General features: G+C 44.6%; 1 protein-coding gene across 1 annotated transcript in view; it reads left to right on the top strand.

Annotated features, from left to right (window-relative positions):
- LOC116971478 (isocitrate dehydrogenase [NADP], mitochondrial-like) overlaps nucleotides 1–20991 on the top strand; it is a 77014-nt gene that overhangs the window by 42188 nt on the left and 13835 nt on the right. The window contains exons 4-7 of the mRNA XM_033018694.1: nucleotides 1544–1704; nucleotides 3724–3867; nucleotides 11170–11306; nucleotides 20050–20201. Coding sequence (XP_032874585.1) covers nucleotides 1544–1704; nucleotides 3724–3867; nucleotides 11170–11306; nucleotides 20050–20201 — 594 coding nt within the window. The remainder of the gene's footprint in view (nucleotides 1–1543; nucleotides 1705–3723; nucleotides 3868–11169; nucleotides 11307–20049; nucleotides 20202–20991) is intronic.

Genomic DNA, 20991 nt, shown 5'->3' with positions numbered 1-20991 from the left:
TGTCTGGACTTCAGGAGAGTGCGGATCTCAAAGTTCATCCAAGGTTTCTGATTGGGAAACACTCGGAAGGTTTTTGTAGGGATGCAGTCCTCCACACATTTCTTTATGAAGTCTGTAACGACTGTGGCGTATTCGTTCAAATCCGTTGCCGAGTCCTTGAACATTGCCCAGTCTACAGACTCCAAACAGTCCTGGAGTTGTTCTTCTGCCCCCTCCGACCAGTTCTGTGCTGTCCTCACTTCTGGGGATGCGCTCTTCAATTGCTGCCTGTAGGCAGGAAGAAGCAGCACCATGGTATGGTCGGACTTACCGAAGTGAGGGCGAGGGATAGAACGATAGGCATTCTTAATGGTGGTGTAGCAGTGGTCGAGGGTGTTTGGTCCTCTGGTGCAGCAGGAGACATGTTGGTGGAAGTTGGGGAGTGATTTCTTGAGGTTCGCCTTATTGAAGTCCCCAGCAATGGTGGTAAATGCCTCGGGGTAAGACGTCTGGTGTTTGTTGACCACGGCGTGCAGCTCCTCCAGTGCCAGACGGACATCTGCCTGGGGTGGGATGTAGACCGCGGTCAGGTTAACGGAGGTGAATTCTCTCGGGAGGTAGAAGGGACGGCACTTCACCGCCAGGTGTTTGAGGTGTGGAGAGCAGTAGTTGGACAAGACTGCCACGTCTGAACACCACGCAGAGTTGTCCTCTCCCTTTCCCAGATGCCAGGGTCCATGCGGTGGATGGAGAACCCTTTTCTAAGCATTCAAAAATATCCATAAAATAATAGATATTCAGAAATGTCAGTCATTTAAGCAGGGGAGAAGGATTTGTGGTCTGTCAGTCTTTCAGTGTAGTTTTGCGATTATGCTCGTTCTTATTACATCAATTTGATGCCACATATTGGGACATGTTTCTTGGCTCAGGGACCATCTGGGCCAACAAGTTGGCTGCCTAGTTTCTGAATAGAGGCCTGGGTGAACGTGGATTGCAGAAGTGAGTGCAGTCTTTAGACATTAGTGATATAGCATGGAAACAGGTCCTTTGGCCCATCGAGTCCACGCCGCCAAGTGATCACCCCGTATGCTAGCACTATCCTGCACATTGGGGACAATTTACAATTTTGCCAAAACCAATTGACCTGCAAACCTGCACGTACATATAAAATCTTAGTATATCACTTATAAAAGCATCATAAATTATATTTAAAAAAACACAATACATGAGTTAAAAATCCAGATTAAAAGAATGATCAATGTCCTACAACGAGACAACGATACCAGTGTCTCCACAGCTGGGATTCGTAGCGTGTAGTGCTAACCCTTATGTTTGACAAGGCCACAATAGTTACATTTTTAGACTCTCTACCCAATGTGCTTATTGTATAAAATGACCTATTGTGAAGTGCCACCAGGTGGTGCAAGTGTCACTGATTAACCGTGGACAACCTTCTATTTGTAGAAGTTCCAATGACTGCACGTTTTACCCTGTCTTGGTAGAATTCCAGATCGATTTATATTGCGAGAAACTAATGAAGAAAACCCAATTGATAACTTTTCAGAGTTTGGACTGCAACAAATGTGGAGAAGCCCAAATGGGACTATTCGGAATATTCTGGGTGGCACGGTGTTCAGAGATCCAATTATTTGCAAAAATATCCCACGCCTGGTTCCCGGTTGGGTGAAACCAATAACAATAGGACGGCATGCATATGGCGATCAGGTAAGACTTTGCCTGCTGAAACAGGTCCTTCGGCCCACCGAATCCATACTGACCAGCGACTCCAGTACATTAACACTATCCTACACACACTGGGGACAATTTACATTTATACCAGCCAATTAACCTACAAAAATAGAATCATAGAAAATAGGTGCAGGAGGAGGCCATTCGGCCCTTCGAGCCAACACCGCCATTCATTGTGATCATGGGTAATCATCCCCTATCAATAACCCGTGCCTGCCTTCTCCCCATATCCCTTGACTCCACTAGCCCCTAGAGCTCTATCTAACTCTCTCTTAAATCCATCCAGTGACTTGGCCTCCACTGCCGTCTGTGGCAGGGAATTCCATAAATTCACAACTCTCTGGGTGAAAAAGTTTTTTCTCACCCCAGTCTTTGGAGTGTGGGAGGAACCTGCACGTCTTTGGAGTGTGGGAGGAAATTGAAGATCTCGGAGAAAACTCACGAGGAGAATGTACAAACTCCGTACAGACAGCACCCATGGAAGGGATCGAATCCGGGTTTCAGGTGCTGTAAGCGTTGTAAAGCAGCAACTCTTCCACTGTGCCACTTTGCCTCCCAAAACTAAACTAAACTCCACACAGACAATGTCCGTGATCAGGATTGAACCCCAGGTCTCTGATGCTGTGGGACAGTAGCTCTACCAGCTGCGCCACTGTGCTGCTTTTTAAAATCTTTATTATCTTCTCAAAAAGAGAACGTCACGTGCAAAGTAATATTTCCCCAACCTACACCGAAGAGTCAGCCCACAATAGGTTTGTGGGTGTGGTGAAGTTTAAGTTGAACTAAAAGATTTATTGTTGAAGATCAGTTTGTGCAAACGGTTCTTGTAAAAGTAGCTCAATGTTTTGGTGTTTTGCCTTTGCTCTTTTGTAACTACTTGAGTTTGATACAAGTGGTGAAATGGTAACCACAGAATGCAGTTGTTAGCAAACCCAAAGTGTTAAGGGTCTGTGCCACTTGGCCGTCATTTACACGTCAGGCCAGTAGTGATTGACAAGCGACAGTCACGCGCGTCATCATGTGTCCGCACAGAGCGCATGACGTAGTTTGAAGATAGACACAAAATGCTGGAGTAACTCAGCGGGACCGGCAGCATCTCTGGAGAGAAGGAATGGATGATGTTTTGGGTCGAGACTCTTCTTCAGTCTGAAGAAGGGTCTCGACCCGAAATGTCACCCATTGCTTCTCTCCATAGATGCTGCCGGTCCCGCTGAGTTACTCCTGCATTTTGTGTCTATCTCCAATCGTCTTGGCCCCGCTCTGGGAGTAGGAGTGGGGGCGGATCCGGATCCGCAACAGCCGTGAGCCCCAGGCCAAGCTCGGCGATCGCTTGCCTGATTCTGCTGCTGTTGGAGGTGAGATGTTGCGCCGTGCCAGGGTGTCCCACTTGGCCGTCATTTACGCGACAGGCCGGTGGCGCACTAAGATTTTGTGCAGAACGAAATCCTGGCGCGTTGCACGATACCGCACGCAACTCCACACTCCTCCACGCCACTCCATACGCCCGTCCCACCCTGCCCACACGCTATCAGGTCGCGGAAATGGCGCGGAAATGACGGCCAAGTGGGACAGGCCCTTTAGGGCAAGTTTCTATTGACACATAATTTTCTGGCACTTGGCAGGGATCATTTCAGGATTTCTCTGCTTTAGGATAAAATTGTCTTTGATCCCATACCTAAAGTCTGCTATGCAGACCTGTCTTTAACATATGGCTTAAATTCACCGATGAACACCTTTGACCATGGCAAAGGTCAGCCATCTTTACACTTTAGACATGCAGACATACAGCATGGAATCAGGCCCTTCGTCCCACTGAGTCCGCTCCGACCAGCGATCACCCTGTACACTAGCACCATCCTAGGGGCAATTTACAATTTTTTACCGGAGCCAATCAGCCTACAAACCTGCATGTCTTTGGAGTGTGGGAGGAAACTGGAGCACCTTTTTTTTAAATTGAATCTTTAATATCCAATTTAACAAACAATTCCATTGCAGTATCGAGCCATAGATTTTGTCATGGACAAACCTGGCAACTTCAAACTTATCTTCGAACCTAAAGATGGAAGCAAATCTCTGGAATGGAATGTGTTTGACTTTCCTAGTGGAGGAGTGGGAATGGGAATGTACAATACCGATGAGGTAAGAAAATTTAGATTTGTTTTGTTTTAGTATAGAGATACATCATGGAAACAGGCCCATTCGGCCCACCGAGTCCTCACCGACCAGCGATCCCTGCACACAGGGGCGGGGGGCACGTTCCCCCCTCTGTTTTGAGAGGTGGGAGACATCCCCCCCCAAGTAAACCCGGTGAAATCTCCGCTTTCCGCGAGACAGTGGGGGTGGGACTGCTGATCGAGGGCGCTGATTGGACGAGAGAGACATCTGTCAGTAGGCAATGGGGGCGGGATATGATGATTCAGCGAGATCATTGGAGGAGGGAGGAGTGGGGGGAGGGGTGGGTCTGAGGATAGAGCGCGGTGATTGGAGGAAGGAGACGTGCCAAAACACTCTTGGCACAGTCCTGCGCCTCATTGACAGCCAGGATCGATCCGGGTTCACCAGCGCTGTCCCGTCCCCACCCGAGTGGGCAAACGGGTGGGCAGAGAGGTCGGGAGCCAGACGGGAGCAGTGCCCCCAGGCCCACAGCCAGCGCAGAGAAGCAGCGCTAAACCCAGCTCAACTCTGCCTGTCCTGTCAGGTTAACCTATAGCCCTGCCTGGACTTGCGGGAAATATGGTCAGCCCGGAGAAGCAGCGCTAGTGTCCCGTCGGTCCAGGCAGGGCTGTATGTGAACCCGGCGAGACAGGCAGAGTTGAGCTGCATTTAGCACTGGATTGAGCCTCGCGCGTGTGTGTGTGTGCGCGCATGCGCGAGCAGCCTCCAAAAAATAGTGTCCCCCCTGTCCTCCGTCCCCCGTCCCCTCCACATTTTGATAGCGATTTCCGTGCCTGCCTGCACATTAACACTATCCTACACACTCGAGGGACAATTTACACGTACACCAAGCCAATTATCCTACGGACCTGCACGTCTTTGGAAATCGAAGATCTCTGAGAAAACCCATGCAGGTCACAGAGAGAACATACAAATTCTGTCCAGACACCACCTGTAGTCAGGATTGAACTCCTGGTGCTGTAAAGCAGCAGCTTTACCATGCCGCAGTGTATACATTTGCTTGTGTATATTCACGGTGTTCACAGCTCATCTCCAAAAGCCCTGATGCTAGGTAGGGAGCCAATGACAATGGTTGAGTGGACCTCATGCCTCCCCCCACCAATATGGATGGTATGATGTCAATTTAGAGGTACTTGTGGATTTAACATCAGTAGGCTGTGGGCCGAGCATCAAAAATGAGTCTAGAAATATGTTTTCGTGACCCAAGTCACCAAACTACATGAAACTTTCCACAGATTTAGATGCAATATAATTGAGAAGGATGTCATAACTCGTCATTGCCAAAAGTTGCGCATTAATTAATTAAACTAATTAGAAAATGAGATCGGGAAAATAAGCGTATTACACCATGGGCAGCCTATTTCCGTGTTGCAGTCCATTTAAACGATATATTATTATACCAATATATATATATATATATATATATATATATATATATACAACCTGTTAATATGAATGTAATCATATATAATTAAGTATAATTATATTATATAAAAATAATATGATGAATATAATTGTGAGTGTGGTTTTTTTTAAGACACTGTCGGAGAGGTCCTGCTCCTGAACCAGCCTAATTAATGGGTTAGGGCAGTTCTTGTGGGTTCCTCCCTTTACTGAACCCCACTGACTGCCAGTGTGCAGAGTGGGGGTAACGGCCATAGTGGGACTGGGGCAGTGCCAGGCAGGCATGTTCCAGTCACTTTAATAGGAAATTAAATGAGACTGCAGCAGATGTCCCAGGTTTTAAGGGCTCATGAACCTGCCTAATTAAAGGGTCAGGACAGATCCTCTAGGTTTCCCCATTTACTGAACCCCGCTGACTGCCAAAGTGGGGAGAGTGGGGGTAACGGCCATAGTGGGACTGGGGCAGTGCCAGACCTGTAAGAGACCTGTCTTATTTCTGATGTAAATGTCACATCCTGGCCAAGAATTGAATGCTCTGATGTTTACTCGATGAATATTCATTTTAAGCTACAATGAGCTTATATTTATGTTATAGACCGCCCCCCCCCCCCCCCGATGGTGCCTGTGTATGCCTTTCAAACGTGTATCTGTGGATGTAAGTGTGTATGTACGTGTGGATGGATGTATGTGTGCATGTATGTTTGGATGTGTACATGTATGTCAGCGTGTGAATGGATGTGTGGATGTGTGTGTGTGTGCGGATTTATGTGTGCAGGTATGTGTGTGTTTGCATGCACGGAAGTGTGCGTATGGATGAATGTGTGTGTGGATGTGCGTGTGGATGGATGTATGTGTGCATGTATGTTTGGATGTGTACATGTATGTCAGCGTGTGAATGGATGTGTGGATGTGTGTGTGTGTGCGGATTTATGTGTGCAGGTATGTGTGTGTTTGCATGCACGGAAGTGTGCGTATGGATGAATGTGTGTGTGTGGATGTGCGTATGTATGTATGTGTGGATCGGTGGGTGGATTGTCGCAGTCATTCACCGGCACGCCATTATCATGTAATTCACTCATTGTTTAAATAATTTGACCAAATAAACAGTGAAACGATCCACATTGAAATAAAACTTTATATCATCATTTTTTTCCACAATTTGTTTTTTTTGTGTACTTTGAACATTTACAAATGATGCAATGCGCTGGTAGGACATGCCTACGGTCAGTGTGCTCGACAGTTGCTGTTTGTTGACTATGACTTGTCATGGATCGAAGCAGTCTCTTTGGGGCCGGCTCATCTGTTTCACCATCAGGAACTGCCTCTTGAGGTGATTCACCTGCTTCAGGCTTTTCAGCGTCTTGAACTCAATTGAAAGAGGAAAAAGAAAACAGAAAAGGAATGAAAAGTAAAACAAATCAACATCCTCAAATATATCTTTTCATTTTTCAAAGTAACATCATATGAATATAAGTAAAAAGATTTGTTGTTTGAGTCCTATCATTACCTTTCTTCCTTCTAGACTTTGCTATCGCTCGATTTATTGTTGTTACGTTGCAGGAGTGATGATAGCACTCTGCATGTTAACCCGGGATACACTGCTGCCTCCTAATAATAGAAGATAATATGTGTCAGGATGTATTTTACATCTTTTCATGTTTTATATTATGTAAGACAATATCGACATATCAATGAGGAAATTAAACATGTATGCATGTCCAGGTAGATGGGATGGCAAGTCTGCAAATTATCAAATTAGTGTTCATTAAAGCACAGTGCATGTCCACACAAAACACTTTTGTGTGGACAGGCTCTGAAGAGTGGAGGGGCAGAAGCTGCAGAAAAAAAAATCTCATATTACTTAGGTCTGCATGGACTTCAATTCATAAAATGTCAATCTCTTCTTAATGTCAATGAGACTGACACTGCAATTTACTGGCATAGATAAGTTAGTTCAAGTGGAGGAGCAGAGGCTGCAGAATAGCTAGAGAAAGAAACATCTCATAGTACCTAGGTCTGCATGGACTTCAATTCATAAAGTGTCAACCTCTATTTAACGTCAATGAGACTTACACTGTAGTTTAAGTAGAGGCTACAGAAAAAAAAATCTCATAGTCATTAAGTCTGCATGGACTTCAATTCATAAAATTTCAACCTCTTCCTAATGTTAATGAGAATAACAATAGGTTACTACCATAGAAAAACTAGTTCAAGTTCACATATCACCAATTCATTTCTACAGAAACATCAACCATTTCTGACCATTTCTCACTGCAATGGAAGCCTATAAAGTGCGATCAATATCCCTCCGTTTTTCTCCCGTGGTCGTGGCCTGGAAACGGCCGCTACAGACGGCACTATGTACAGCCTCCCCCCCCCCCCCCCCCCCCGCCCGCAGAGATGATCCGCGCCTCCGCGTTCGCGAATCGGCCGCTTCTTAATTGAGACCGCGGCTTCACTATATTAAGTACCTAGACCCCGCGGTCGGTACTTAACTAGCACTTTTTCCCGGTAAGTTATCGCAGGCAGCTCCGAGATTAGCTGTTAAAGACTTATTACTCTACAACAAGCTGGCATTAGTGACAATGTTTAATTGACTGTGTTATGGATACATATAGTTTAGGCCCCCAACTTCATGAATGAATGAATGAATGAATGAATGAATGAATGAATGAATGAATGAATGAATGAATGAATGAATGAATGAGTAAGTGAGTAAGTGAGTAAGTGAGTGAGTGAGTGAATTTATTCACATTATAAAAGGGTGCAATTAAATTAATTAAAGTCCATACAGATAGAGTTTCATAAATTCAGACTTTAGATCTTACCTTTCAGTTCCAGTTGATTCCTGGCTGTCTTCCAGATAATTTGCAGACTTGTGTTCCAGCACCTCAGCAGCGACTTTGCTTTCAAGACTTTCTTCCTCTTCTATCCACTTAGCAGCACATTCTTCAGCCTTTTTAATGCTTTTCTCACTAAATTCAATTACCCTGCTGCAAGTTTCCATGACGTGTATTCCACAGAACAACAAATCGGAATCTCCAGTAAAACAGGCATCTGTAGAGGCACCCTCAGCCATTTTGTGTGCTAGCCTGAAGCAAAGCGCGTGATTGGTCGACTGGCATACAACTCAATGTTAAACGTGCTTTGATTGCCCGACTAAATTTCGGGACTAAAAATTACCCGAACATTTTCCGGTTTTTCTCTAATTTAATAAAAATGTGCAAGTCTTGTTCATGACGAGTTTTAGGGGTGATTTATATAATTTTTTTACACAATATGTGAAAATTTCATGTAGTTTGGTGACTTGCGTCACGAAACAGTAGAATAAAGCTCCTCGGCCCACAGCCTACAGGAAATCTGGTTTACTGGTCTCATTACACCAATTACCCAACTCAACATGAAAAGCATTTCAAAAGTTTTTGATTGATTGAAAGATACAGCATGGGTCCTTCCGTTCACAGAGTCCAGGCTGACCATCGATCAACCATTCACGTTAGTTCAAAAGTTCTAGGAGCAGGATAAGGCCATTCGGCCCATCAAGTCTACTCCACCATTTAATCATGGCAGATCTATCTTTCCCTCTCCTGCCTTCGCCCCATAACCCCTGAAACCCTTTTGTCCAAAAGTCGGTAAATACACATAAATCACATGATATGTGGTCATGGTGCTTCCACAGTGTTACAACCAGTGGCATTAAAAACATGCAAGTATGAAAAGAAAGAACAACAGCTAAAAGTGGCGAGAGGAACTAGTTCTGTCATTCACAGAAATGAATGTACGTACATACTGTGTGGCAGTCCTATGAATTTAATAATGTTACGTGTGGGTGTCTGTAAATCGGGCATTTATAACCCAGGTGTGGCCTGTACACATTTTGTATACAACCAATATGCCTACAGTATCTAAACTAATCCTATCTGACTGTCTTTGACCCCAGTACCTCTGAGCCTTCAATATCCATATATCTGTTCTTTTTTCCACGAGCAGTCGCTCGACTCAACAGCCATATGTCTGTAGCCTCGTTTTACTCTGGTACTTTATTTTCACATGTTTAAATTATAATGTTTTATTTTTAATTGTCTGCTGTATATCGTGTTCTTATCCTTTTGTGAGCAAAGCACCAAGGCAAATTCCTTGTGTGTTTACATACTTGGCTGATAACATTTATTGTCATTATTATTATTATTAATATTATTATTATTATTTTAATATAATTGTACCTGCCTCTACCACCACCTTTGGCAGTTCATTCCAAATATACCCGCCACCCAATGTGTGGAAAAACTTGCCTTTCAGATCCCCTTTAAATCTTGCCCCTCTCACCTTAAACCAGGGGTCGGCAACCTTGTTCTGCATAGGGGCCGGGGCACATGTCTGTGAGCGGATGGCGGGCCACATCTATCACGTGTACACATGGATCCTGCCCCGGATGGCAGGCATCAAATCACGTGTTCACAGAAGGTAGTCAAAAATGCTGGAGAAACTCAGCGGGTGAGGCAGCCTCATGCAATCCTTGCATGTCTCACCCGCTGAGTTTCTCCAACATTCTTGTCTACCTTCGATTTTTACAGCATCTGCAGTTCTTTCTTAAACGTGTTCACAGAAGGTGCGCGGCCATGCTCGGCGGGGCCGGATGATTACGGTGGAAAGAAATCCACCTGCGGAGCGGATGATTTCGGGTTATGGGCTGCATTCGGCCCGGGGGCCGTAGGTTGTCGACCCCTGCATTAAACCTGTGCCGTGGAGTTTTAGACTCGCTACCCTGCGGAGAAGACTGACTCTCTGCGTTATCTATGACCCTGATAAATAAACCTCTATCATCAGCCCACGACCTCCATCACTCCAGGGAATACAATGCCAGCCTTTCCAAACTTTCCTTATAATTCAAGCCTCTCATCCAGGCAAGATTCTTGTGAATCCTTTTAGCATCCTAACTTCTGAAAGTTAGCACGATTAATAATAGCTGTGCACAATACTCCAAGTGTGGTCTAATAATTTTCTTACAACTATAACATGATAACTCGTGTACGCATCACACAATTGAATAATATGAATGAAGGAACTGCAGATGCTGGTTTAAACCAAATAATAATAATAATAATAATAATATCTTTTTATTGTCATTGCACATCAGTGCAACGAGATTTAGTATGCAGCTTCCAACCGATGTCAAAAAAATAAAATAAATAAACAAACTGTGTGACGTGACCATCTGAGGGAGACAGTCCAGGGGGGATGTGGGGCACTCAGCAGGGCCGGTTCAGAGCCGCTATAGCTGTGGGAATGAAGCTGTTTCTGAGTCTGGAGGTTCGGGCGTAGAAGGCCTTGTAACGTCTGCCGGAGGGAAGTAGTTCGAACAGTCCATTACAAGGGTGTGAGGAGTCTTTATGGATGCTGACAGCCTTCCTGAGGCACCGTGTGTGGTAGATGCCCTCCAAGGCTGGTAGCTGTGTCCCAATAATCCTCTGCGCTCTGTGTACGACACGCTGAAGAGCTCTCCTCTCCGCCTCCGTGCAGCTGAGATACCACACAGAGATGCCATACGTTAATATGCTCTCTGTGGTGCAGCGGTAGAAGGTTGTCAGCAGCTGTTGGGGCAGACCAGTCTTTTTTAATGTCCTCAGGAAGAACAGTCGTTGCTGTGCCTTCTTGACCAGCGCAGCGGTGTTGGTGGACCATGTGAGGTCCTCTGAAATGTGAGTGCCCAGAAACTTAAAGCTGGACACTCTCTCCACACTTTCCCCATAGATGGACACACAATGCTGGAGTAACTCAGCGGGACCTGCAGCATCTCTGGAGAGAAGGAATGGGTGACGTTTCAGGTTGAATTGAATAGTCTTTTCACTTTTTTATATCTAGTCTATTACAGGATTTGCACACAGCTGTTTCCAGTATGCCTTGTCCAAGAAATGGCCTCTTTATATGAGTACCAAGAACACCATTATGAAGGCCTATGATGGAAGATTTAAGGACATATTCCAGGATATTTTTGAAGCGTAAGTTTTCCTTGAAAATATATCGGAAATATCTTTTTCTGCTTCAATCTTGTGAAGTGATGCTGAGAAATATTAGTTTAATTGAAATTTAATGTGCTTTATCGTTTCATATTGGATAGGACAGATAGATTCTTGATTAGTACGGGTGTCAAGGTTTGTAGGGAGAAGGCAGGAGAATGGGGTTCGGACGGAGAGATTGATCAGCCATGATTGAATGGCGGAGCAGACTTGATGGGCCGAATGGCCTAATTCTGCTCCTATCACTTATGACCTTATGACAGTTTAGAGGGATATGGGCCAAATGCAGGCAGGTGGGACTAGCGTCAATGGGACATGTTGGTTGGTGTGGCAAGTTGGGCCGAAGGGCCTGTTTCCACGCTATTGGACTATAGATTTATAACGAAGGTTGCAAAAATAGTAAGCTTGCTTTGATATCCTCATCACTAATATGGCATTGGAGATTACTCTCAAGTTGCAATGGATCCCATTAGAAATAACAACATGCCTAGACCAATCCCACATAACTCATGATTAATTTTTTTTTAATTTGCAGCAGTTTTGGTATTTGCTTCATAAGATGGGAACCATGAGGAAAAGCTATTTACCCAGACTGAGAGAGAAAGATTTACAGATCAACTTTATTTTTTCCTTCATCCCCTGACACCTATCCTGCTTCATTTACATCCCTTCTCCTAACCAACCCCTCCCCTCACCCCTCCCCCATCAAACCCCCATTGCATCACTGTAAGATTTTACCCCTGTAATTCTCTGGAACTATATTTGCATTTGTTCGTTATTTCTTTTTGGACTAATTTTCCTGCCATCAATCTAATTTATCTCAAAAGTTTGAGCTTTAATATTAATGGTGTTGCAGTGTCTGCCATCTACACGACCTATTTGAGCAATCAACCTACACTGCTTTCAGTTCAGTTTAGATTATTGTGGCGTGTACCGTGGTACAATGCAAAGCTTTTGTTGCGTGCTAACCAGACAGCGGAAAGATAATACATGATTACAATCGAGCCGTCCACAGTGTATAGATACATGAAAAGGGAATAACGTTTAGTGCAAGGTAAAGCCAGCAAAGTCTGATCAAAGGTAGTATGAGGGTCACCAATGAGGTAGAAAGTAGTTCAGGACTGCTCCCTGGTTGTGGTAGGATGATTCAGTTTCCTGATAACAGCTGTGAAAAAACTGTCCCTGAATCTGGAGGTGTCATTTTCACACTTCTATATCTTTTACCTGATGGGAGAGGGGAGAAGAGGGAGTGGCTAGTGTGCAACCTATCCTTGATTATGCTGATGGCCTTGCCGAGGCAGCATGAGGTATAAATGGAGTCAATAGAAGGGAGGTTGGTTGGTCCACCGAAGATCCTGAGTCCACACCCTCTGCTATCTAGAAATTGATAGTTATACAGCATTATTGAAATTGATAAGTAAGTTTACAGAAACCTTACAGGAATGAATTGATTTTTTTCTGACTAAATTTACCAATGTGTGTTTTTGGAATAATTGTGTAATGTTACAGTTTAGTATTTAAAACTATTTGTACTCAAATTCTAATTTGTAACCAAATTTATTTGTCAAAACTTTTAGATTTGAATCCTCGGGTTACAGCTGCCAATGGTTAAGTTTCTGCCTATCTGCTACTACTTAAACCCTCTATAATTTTCAAATCCACTTGTATCTGTACACAGTAGATGGCTTGATTGCAATCATGTAGAGCCTTTCCGTGTAGGAAGGAACTGCAGATGCTGGTTTAAACCGTACATTGAATCAACTTGAATGATAAGTTTAAGGTAGACACAAAAAGCTGGAGTAACAAGCAGCATCTCTGGAGAGAAGGAATGGGTTACGTTTCGGGTCGAGACCCTTCTCCAGTCTGAAGAAGTTCCTTCTCTCTGGAGATGCTGCCTGTCCCGCTGAGTTACTCCAGCTTTTTGTGTCTACCTTAAACTAATCTAGTCTTGCTTTGCTATGTAAGTAACTCGTCCATTAAAACTCTGGTTTACTAAATGTTGCAGATGACACTTGTTATGGGGAGGTTATCAGCAGGACTGCTGAGAAAGATTTGCAAGGGACTATTAATAAACTTCTCCTTTGCACTTTCTGCATTTTCATTGATTTAAAACAAACTGAATTCTCTATATTCTGATTATTGATTGAGTTGGCATTTCTTGGGTCTTGCCTTGGGGAACTTCCTTTGCAAAGGCTATATTCCTTTTTAGACCCTCACCCTTGTTATTTTGCTTAATTTCTGACTGCTGAGCGAGTTGGAGGTGGAAAACCCGTGCTTGTGAAATGGTAGCGGCAAGCTATTAAAATATCTTCAGCATAAGAGATTGTTTCTTAGCTAAATGCATATCTCCTAACTAACGACTGGTGTCAGAGGTTATGGGGAGAAGGCAGGAGAATGGGGCTGAGCGAGAAACATAGATCGGCCATAATGGCATAATAGACTTGATGGGCTGAATGGCCTAATTCTTCCCCTATAATTTGTGAACATAACCATCTCACTAACTTGACAAAAACAAATGGAAGTTTTAGTACACAAAGTGCTGGAGTAACTCAGCAGGTCTGGCAGCATCTTTGGAGAACATGGGCTGGTGACGTTTTGGGTCAGAACATAGAAACATAGAAACATAGAAAGTAGGTGCGAGAGTAGACCACCAGGTCCGTCGAGCCCGCACCGCCATTCGCTCATGGCTGAACACTAAACAGACACACTTACCCACAAACAGCAGACACAAGACACAGAACACAAGACACTACCCTCCCCTTTATACCGCTATCACCCCTCTCCACCCCAAGAACCTCGCGATCTCCTGGGGGAGGCAAAAAACCGGATAAAAACCCAATTCGGGAAAAAAATCCGGGAAATTCCTCTCCGACCCCAATCCAGGCGATCGACACTTGTCCAGGAGATCACTCAGGTCTTACTATACTAACCATACCTAGGTCCATATCCCTGCCCTCTCCCCGTAGCCCCTTATCCCCTTGGCAGCTAAAAAAACATCTATTTTAGTCTTAAATATATTTAAAGTTTCTGCTTCCACTGCTCCCTGGGGCAGTGAATTCCATAAATTAACCACCCTCTGGGTGAAGAAGTTCTTCCTCATCTCAGTTTTAAAAGAGCCCCCCCTTATTCTGCAACTATGTCCCCTAGTTCTAGTTTCCCCGATCATTGGGAACATCCTCGGTGCATCCACCCGATCAAGGCCCCTCACGATCTTATATGTTTCAATGAGATCGCCTCTCATTCTTCTAAACTCCAAAGAGTAGAGTTCCAGCCTACTTAACCTTTCCTCATATGTCAATCCCCTCATTGCAGGAATTAATCTTGTAAACCTTCGCTGCACTGCCTCCAGGGCTAGTACATCCTTTCTTAAGTATGGACCCCAGAACTGTACACAGTATTCCAAATGTGGTCTCACTAATACTGTGTACAGCTGCAGCAAGACCTCCGTGTTTTTATACTCAATCCCCCTAGCAATAAAGGCCAAAACTCCATTGGCCTTCCTGATTGCTTGCTGCACCTGCATACTAACTTTTAGTGATTCATGTACTAATACCCCTAGATCCCTTTGCGTTGCATTACAACGCAGCTCCTCCTCATTTAGAAAATAACTTGCCCTATCATTTTTTTTCCCAAAGTGAATGACTTCACATTTATTAGTATTAAATTTCATCTGCCAAGTTGTTGCCCACTCACCTAGCTTATCTATATCCTTTTGCAGACTCTTCCTATCCTCCTCATCCCCTACTTTTCCTCCCATTTTTGTATCGTCCGCAAATTTTGATATATTACACTTGGTTCCCTCCTCCAAATCATTTATATAAATTGTGAACAACTGGGGTCCCAGCACCGACCCTTGCGGAACCCCGCTAGTTACCGGTTGCCATCCCGAGTATGAACCATTTATCCCCACTCTCTGCTTCCTATTTGTTAGCCAATCCTCTACCCATGCTAATATATTACCCCCAATCCCATAATTTTTTATTTTTAGCAATAGTCTCTTATGTGGCACCTTGTCAAAAGCCTTTTGGAAGTCCAAGTATACCACATCCACCGGTTCCCCTTTATCCACCCGGGTTGTTACTTCCTCAAAGAATTCGAGCAGATTCGTTAAACAGGACTTCCCCTTCACAAAACCATGCTGGTTCTGTCCGATGAAGTCATGTTTATCCAAGTGCCCCGTTAGTGTTTCTTTAATAATTGTCTCTAACATTTTACCCACCACCGATGTTAGACTAACCGGTCTATAGTTACCCGCCTTCTGTTTACTTCCTTTTTTAAATATAGGTGTTACATTGGCCATTTTCCAATCCACTGGGACCGTTCCTGCCTCCAGGGAGTTTTGGAAAATTATCACCAATGCACCCACAATCCCCACCGCTATCTCCCTCAAGACCCTTGGATGTAATCCATCAGGCCCAGGGGATTTATCCTCCTTCAGTCTCATTAATTTCCCTAATACCACCTCCTTGGTGATCTTAATAGTATTTAGCTCCTCCATTCCTACCGCCCCCTGTTTATCCAGCGTTGGAATATTTTTTGTGTCTTCTATGGTGAAGACTGATACAAAATACTCGTTTAATGCCTTTGCCATTTCCATGTTCCCCACCAACAACTCTCCAGTCTCACCCTCCAATGGACCAACGTTCACCTTAGCCACCCTTTTTCTTTTTATATAGCTATAAAAACTCTTACTATTAGTTTTTATGTTGTTCGCTAAATTCCTTTCATAGTCTATTTTCCCCGTCTTAATTAATCTCTTAGTTATTTTTTGCTGACCTTTAAATGCTTCCCAATCCTCTACCCTCCCACTATCTCTGGCTACCTTATATGCCCTTGCCTTCAGCCGAATACTATCCTTTATAGTTTTACTGAGCCATGGCTGACTGTTCTTACCCTTACCCCTTTTTTTCTTCATAGGAATAAATTTTTCTTGAAGGTTATACAGTATACCCTTAAACGTACACCACTGCTCATGTACCGTCTTATTCTTGAGTCTGCTATCCCAGTCAACTTTGATCAGCTCAGTCCTCATACCTTCATAATCCCCCTTATTTAGACTAAGCACCCTAGCCTGAGTTTCAACCTGCTCCCCTTCTATTTGAATATGGAATTCGACCATATTGTGGTCACTTGTTCCCAACGAGTCCCTAACTATGACATTTTTAATTAATCCTGCTTCATTACACAGGACCAGATCCAAGATTGCCTCCCCCCTTGTCGGTTCGGTGACATACTGTTCTAGGAACCCGTCTCTAATACATTCTATAAACTCTTCCTCTAGTCTACCCTGCCCAGTTTGGTTTGCCCAATTAATATGAAAATTGAAGTCCCCCATGATTACAGCAGTTCCCTTTTTACATGCGTCAACTATTTGCAGATTTATGTTCTGACTAACAGCGTCACAGCTATTTGGAGGTCTATAAATTACACCCACTAGTGTTTTTTTCCCCTTATTATTCTCTATCTGTACCCAAGCTGTTTCACTATCCTGATCCTTCAACGCAATATCCTTCCTCTCTATTGCCGTTATTCCCTCCCTTATTAAAAGGGCCACCCCTCCTCCCTTTCTTTCCTGTCTATCTTTCCTAATTGTCGAGTACCCCTCTATATTTAACTCCCAGTCCTGATCTCCTTGCAGCCATGTCTCCGTAATGGCCACGATATCATAACTATATATACTTAATTGCACCGTTAATTCATTTATCTTATTACGAATACTCCGTGCATTTAGATAAAGCACTTTCAGATGATTTTTACTACCCTTCCTTTCCGTTTTTGCCCCTTTTACATCTAGATCTTTATCTTCACAAATTCTGTCTCCTGTCACATTTTGAATTTCCGCTTCCCCACTGATACCCTGCTCTATTTCCTCTACCCCTGCCGTTATTACCCCCCTTGATACCTCCCCCCCGCTACTTAGTTTAAAGACCTCTCTACTGCCCTAGTTATATGATTTGCCAGGACCCCAGTCCCAGCACCGTTCAGGTGAAGTCCGTCCTTACAGAACAGATCCCCCCTGTCCCAGTACTGGTGCCAGTGGCCCAAGAAACCAAACCCATTATTCCCACACCAGTCTTTGAGCCACGCATTTAGCTTTTTAATTTTACGTACCCTCGCCGATTTGGCCCGTGGCTCAGGTAGCAATCCGGAGATCAGTACCCTCGAGGTTCTGCTTTTTAATTTATTCCCTAACTGCTCAAACTCCTTCAGCAGATCCTCCTTCCTCGTCCTTCCTATGTCATTGGTCCCCACATGGACCACGACCACTGGATCCTCCCCCTCCCTCTGCAAATTTCTCTCCAGCATCGCAGAGATATCCTTAACCCTAGCACCGGGTAGGCAACACAGCCTTCGGGACATGTTCTGCTGGCCGCAGAGAACCTTATTTACCCCCCGAATAATACTATCCCCTATCACTACGGCATTTCTTCTAACTCCCCCCTCTTGAATGGCCTCCTGATCCACGGTGCTGCAGCCAGGTTGCTCATCCCTCCCACAGCCCCTGATCCCGTCCTTACATTGAGTAAGAGCCTCGGTCATGCTCGTCAGGGACAAGGGCTGTGGCTCCTGCCACATCTCCTCCTGGTTCCCCCTACCTGCCTCGCTTATGGCCACACCTTCCTTTCCTTGCTCACTGCCTACTGAATTAGTTAAACTGGTCGGTGTGACCATCCCCTGGCACAAAACATCCAGGTAATACTCCCCCTCCCTGATGTACCGCAGCGTATGAAGTTGGGTCTCCAGCTCATCAATGCGGAGCTGGAGTTCCTCTAGCCTCAAACACTTACTGCAGCTGTAGGGATCTTCTACATCAATGGTGTCGACAAATTCCCACATCTCGCAGTATTGGCACATCTCCTGACCGCCCATCTTATATAGGTAATTAACTGGTCCTGTTTAAGAATCCCCTACTGTATTGATACACCCCTTATTTATATAATCCTACCTCCTATAAATGGGAAAGTACTCACCCCAGCCGTAAATTACCTACTGGTTTGGCTGTCTAGTGGTAATTCCGTCCGCTCTTCCTGTCTGGTCCACTGCTCCCTTGCAGTGCGAGGCAAACCTCTTTGCCTCTGTTAGTCTCTGTTAGTCTCTCGAGCCGCGGCTCCGTCCGTCCTCCCTCGGCGACAGCACCTGTGGCACCGCGGTCGTGACGTCCCTTCCGTTCCTGCAGAGCCTTCCTGTCCTGGGCGGAGTCTGCAGCTAACTGTGTGCTCACGTCCGTTAAATCAAACGAACCTTGCTACTGCACACCCCAGGCGAATGGTGAGAAAGGCCTCAATCAGGAAGTGGTGTGCCTCAATCAGTCTCTGCAAGTGGTGTGCCTCAATCAGTCTCTGCAAGTGGTGTGCCTCAATCAGTCTCTGCAAGAACCCTTCGTCACTCTGAAGATGGGACGCGACCCAAAACATTGTCTATCCACGTTCTCTAGAAATGTTGCCTGACCCACTGAGTGCTTTGTGTCCTTTTATGTAATCCAGCATCTGCAGTTCCTTGTTTTTGTAAAGGGAAGTGTAAAAGCCCTGTCCCACTGTACGAGTTCATTCAAAGAGTTCTCCCGAGTTTGCCCTGATTCGAACTCGGAGATTTACGGTAATGGCCGCTCGTCGGTACTCGGGGCTCTCGTGGACATTTTTCAACATGTTGAAAAAATCTTCACGAGTCTTCCCGAGCTTACCGCGTTTCCCGAGTACCTGCCGTTAGCGTTACGAGCCGCTAAGAGACATCCCCGAACTCCGACGTACCCTCTACGTTCATTCTACGTGCTTACCATGAGTTAGATTTTTTATTTTAAACTCGGGAGAGCACTTGAATGAACTCGTACAGTGGGACAGGGCCATTAGACAGCTTAATCGTTGATAGCAAATGCCTAAAGCTTGGAGCGTTAGGCTTGCACGGTGCATGCGGGTAGGATGTTTCTTCCCATAGAGGGGAATTGTGTCTGAAAAAGTAGTCATCCATTAAGATAGAGGAGGAAGTTCTACCATGCCGATCACAAATCTTTGGAATTATCTGATCTAGAGAGTTGGGGAGACAAAATCACTATACGTATTAAAGGCCAAGGCAGATTTTGTTTTGGGTCCTTGAGTAAGTGTGGGTTATTGGGGACAGACAGGCAAGTGGTGATTGTCCAGTGCCGTATGAACTTGCTGAATGGCAAAGCAGGCCTGAGGCCCATGTGTTAAACATTGAGCATCTTATTGTGCAGACAGGTGGTCTCCAGCAGGGGTCGTGCTATTCAACCATGTGTGAAAATATAGTCAATGCAAAAATATTACATGCCACCCAACGCCAAATGTAAGTGTGCTTTTAGCTAGGGATAGCTTGGAAAGGGATCCTGAGGTATTAATCCAAAAGATCTCAATACTGACGTGCTCTTACGATTCATGTTGTGCAGGAAGCTCCCATGGTTTTGAGAATCTTGGATAATCTTGCCAAGAGTAACTCCGTGTCGAGTAGCATCCCTGGAGAATGTAGATGGGTGACATTTTGGGTCGGGACTCTTCTTCAGACTCATTGTGAACGATGGTGGGGAGAGGGTGGGGAGAGGGTGGGGAGGGGGTGAAAACCAGAATACACCTCAATATTGGCTCCTAATGTTGCATTAAACTGAGTTTAGGCATCTAAAGTGTAAATTATTTAATTATAACTACATTATATTCAACTGTGGATCAGCTAGACTTTTAATTGGAGTTTTGATTTTTGTTTTTACTCTTAACAGAAATTACAAAGCAAAATTTGATAAGATGGGCATCTGGTATGAGCACCGGTTGATCGATGATATGGTGGCACAGATGCTGAAGTCCTCGGGAGGTTTCGTCTGGGCTTGTAAGAACTACGACGGAGATGTCCAGTCTGACATCCTGGCACAAGGTAATTATCAATGATGTTCATCATTATACTCATTTTAATGTCCAACGGGATCCCACCACTAGCCACATTTTTGCAACAGAGACAGAGTCCCCCTAGTCCTTGCCTTCCAAGACAAGAGACCAGAGAGTTTTATTGTCATGTGTTCCAGATAGGACAATGAAATTCTTACTTGCTGCAGCACGACAGAATATGTAACCATAGCACAAAACGGAAGATAAAATTCAGCGTGTCTATAGACCATAGACCATATATACACAATAAATAAACAGATATAGTGCAATACTAATAATAATAGACTGTTATTGTTCAGAGCTTATTTGATGTTGTGTTTAATAGCCTGATGTCTGTGGGGAAAAAGCTGTTCTTGAACCTGGATGTTGCAGATTTCAGGGTCCTGTACCTTCTTTCCGATGGCAATGGTGAGATGAGTGTGTGGCCAGGATGGTGTGGGTCTTTGATGATGTTGGCAGCCTTTTTGAGGCAGCGACTGTGATAGATCCCTTCGATGGTGGGGAGTTCAGAGCTGGTGATGGACTGGGCAGTGGTCACAACTTTCTGCATTATTTTCCGCTCCTGAACGTTCAAGTTCCTGAACGAACCAGGCCAGGATGCAGCCAGTCAGCATGCTCTTTACTGTGCACCTGTAGAAGTTCGAGAGAGTCCTCCTTGACATACCGACTCTCCGTAATCTTCTCAGGAAGTAGAGGCGCTAATGCGCCTTCTTTATAATTGCATCAGTGTGCTGGGATCAGGAAAGATCATCGGAAATATGCACGCCCAGGAATTTGAA

The sequence above is a fragment of the Amblyraja radiata genome, chromosome 3 (assembly GCF_010909765.2).
Source record: "Amblyraja radiata isolate CabotCenter1 chromosome 3, sAmbRad1.1.pri, whole genome shotgun sequence".
Classification (NCBI taxonomy): domain Eukaryota; kingdom Metazoa; phylum Chordata; class Chondrichthyes; order Rajiformes; family Rajidae; genus Amblyraja; species Amblyraja radiata.
The sequence above is the reverse complement of the archived record's forward strand: the minus strand, read 5'-3'. Positions and strand labels throughout refer to the sequence as shown.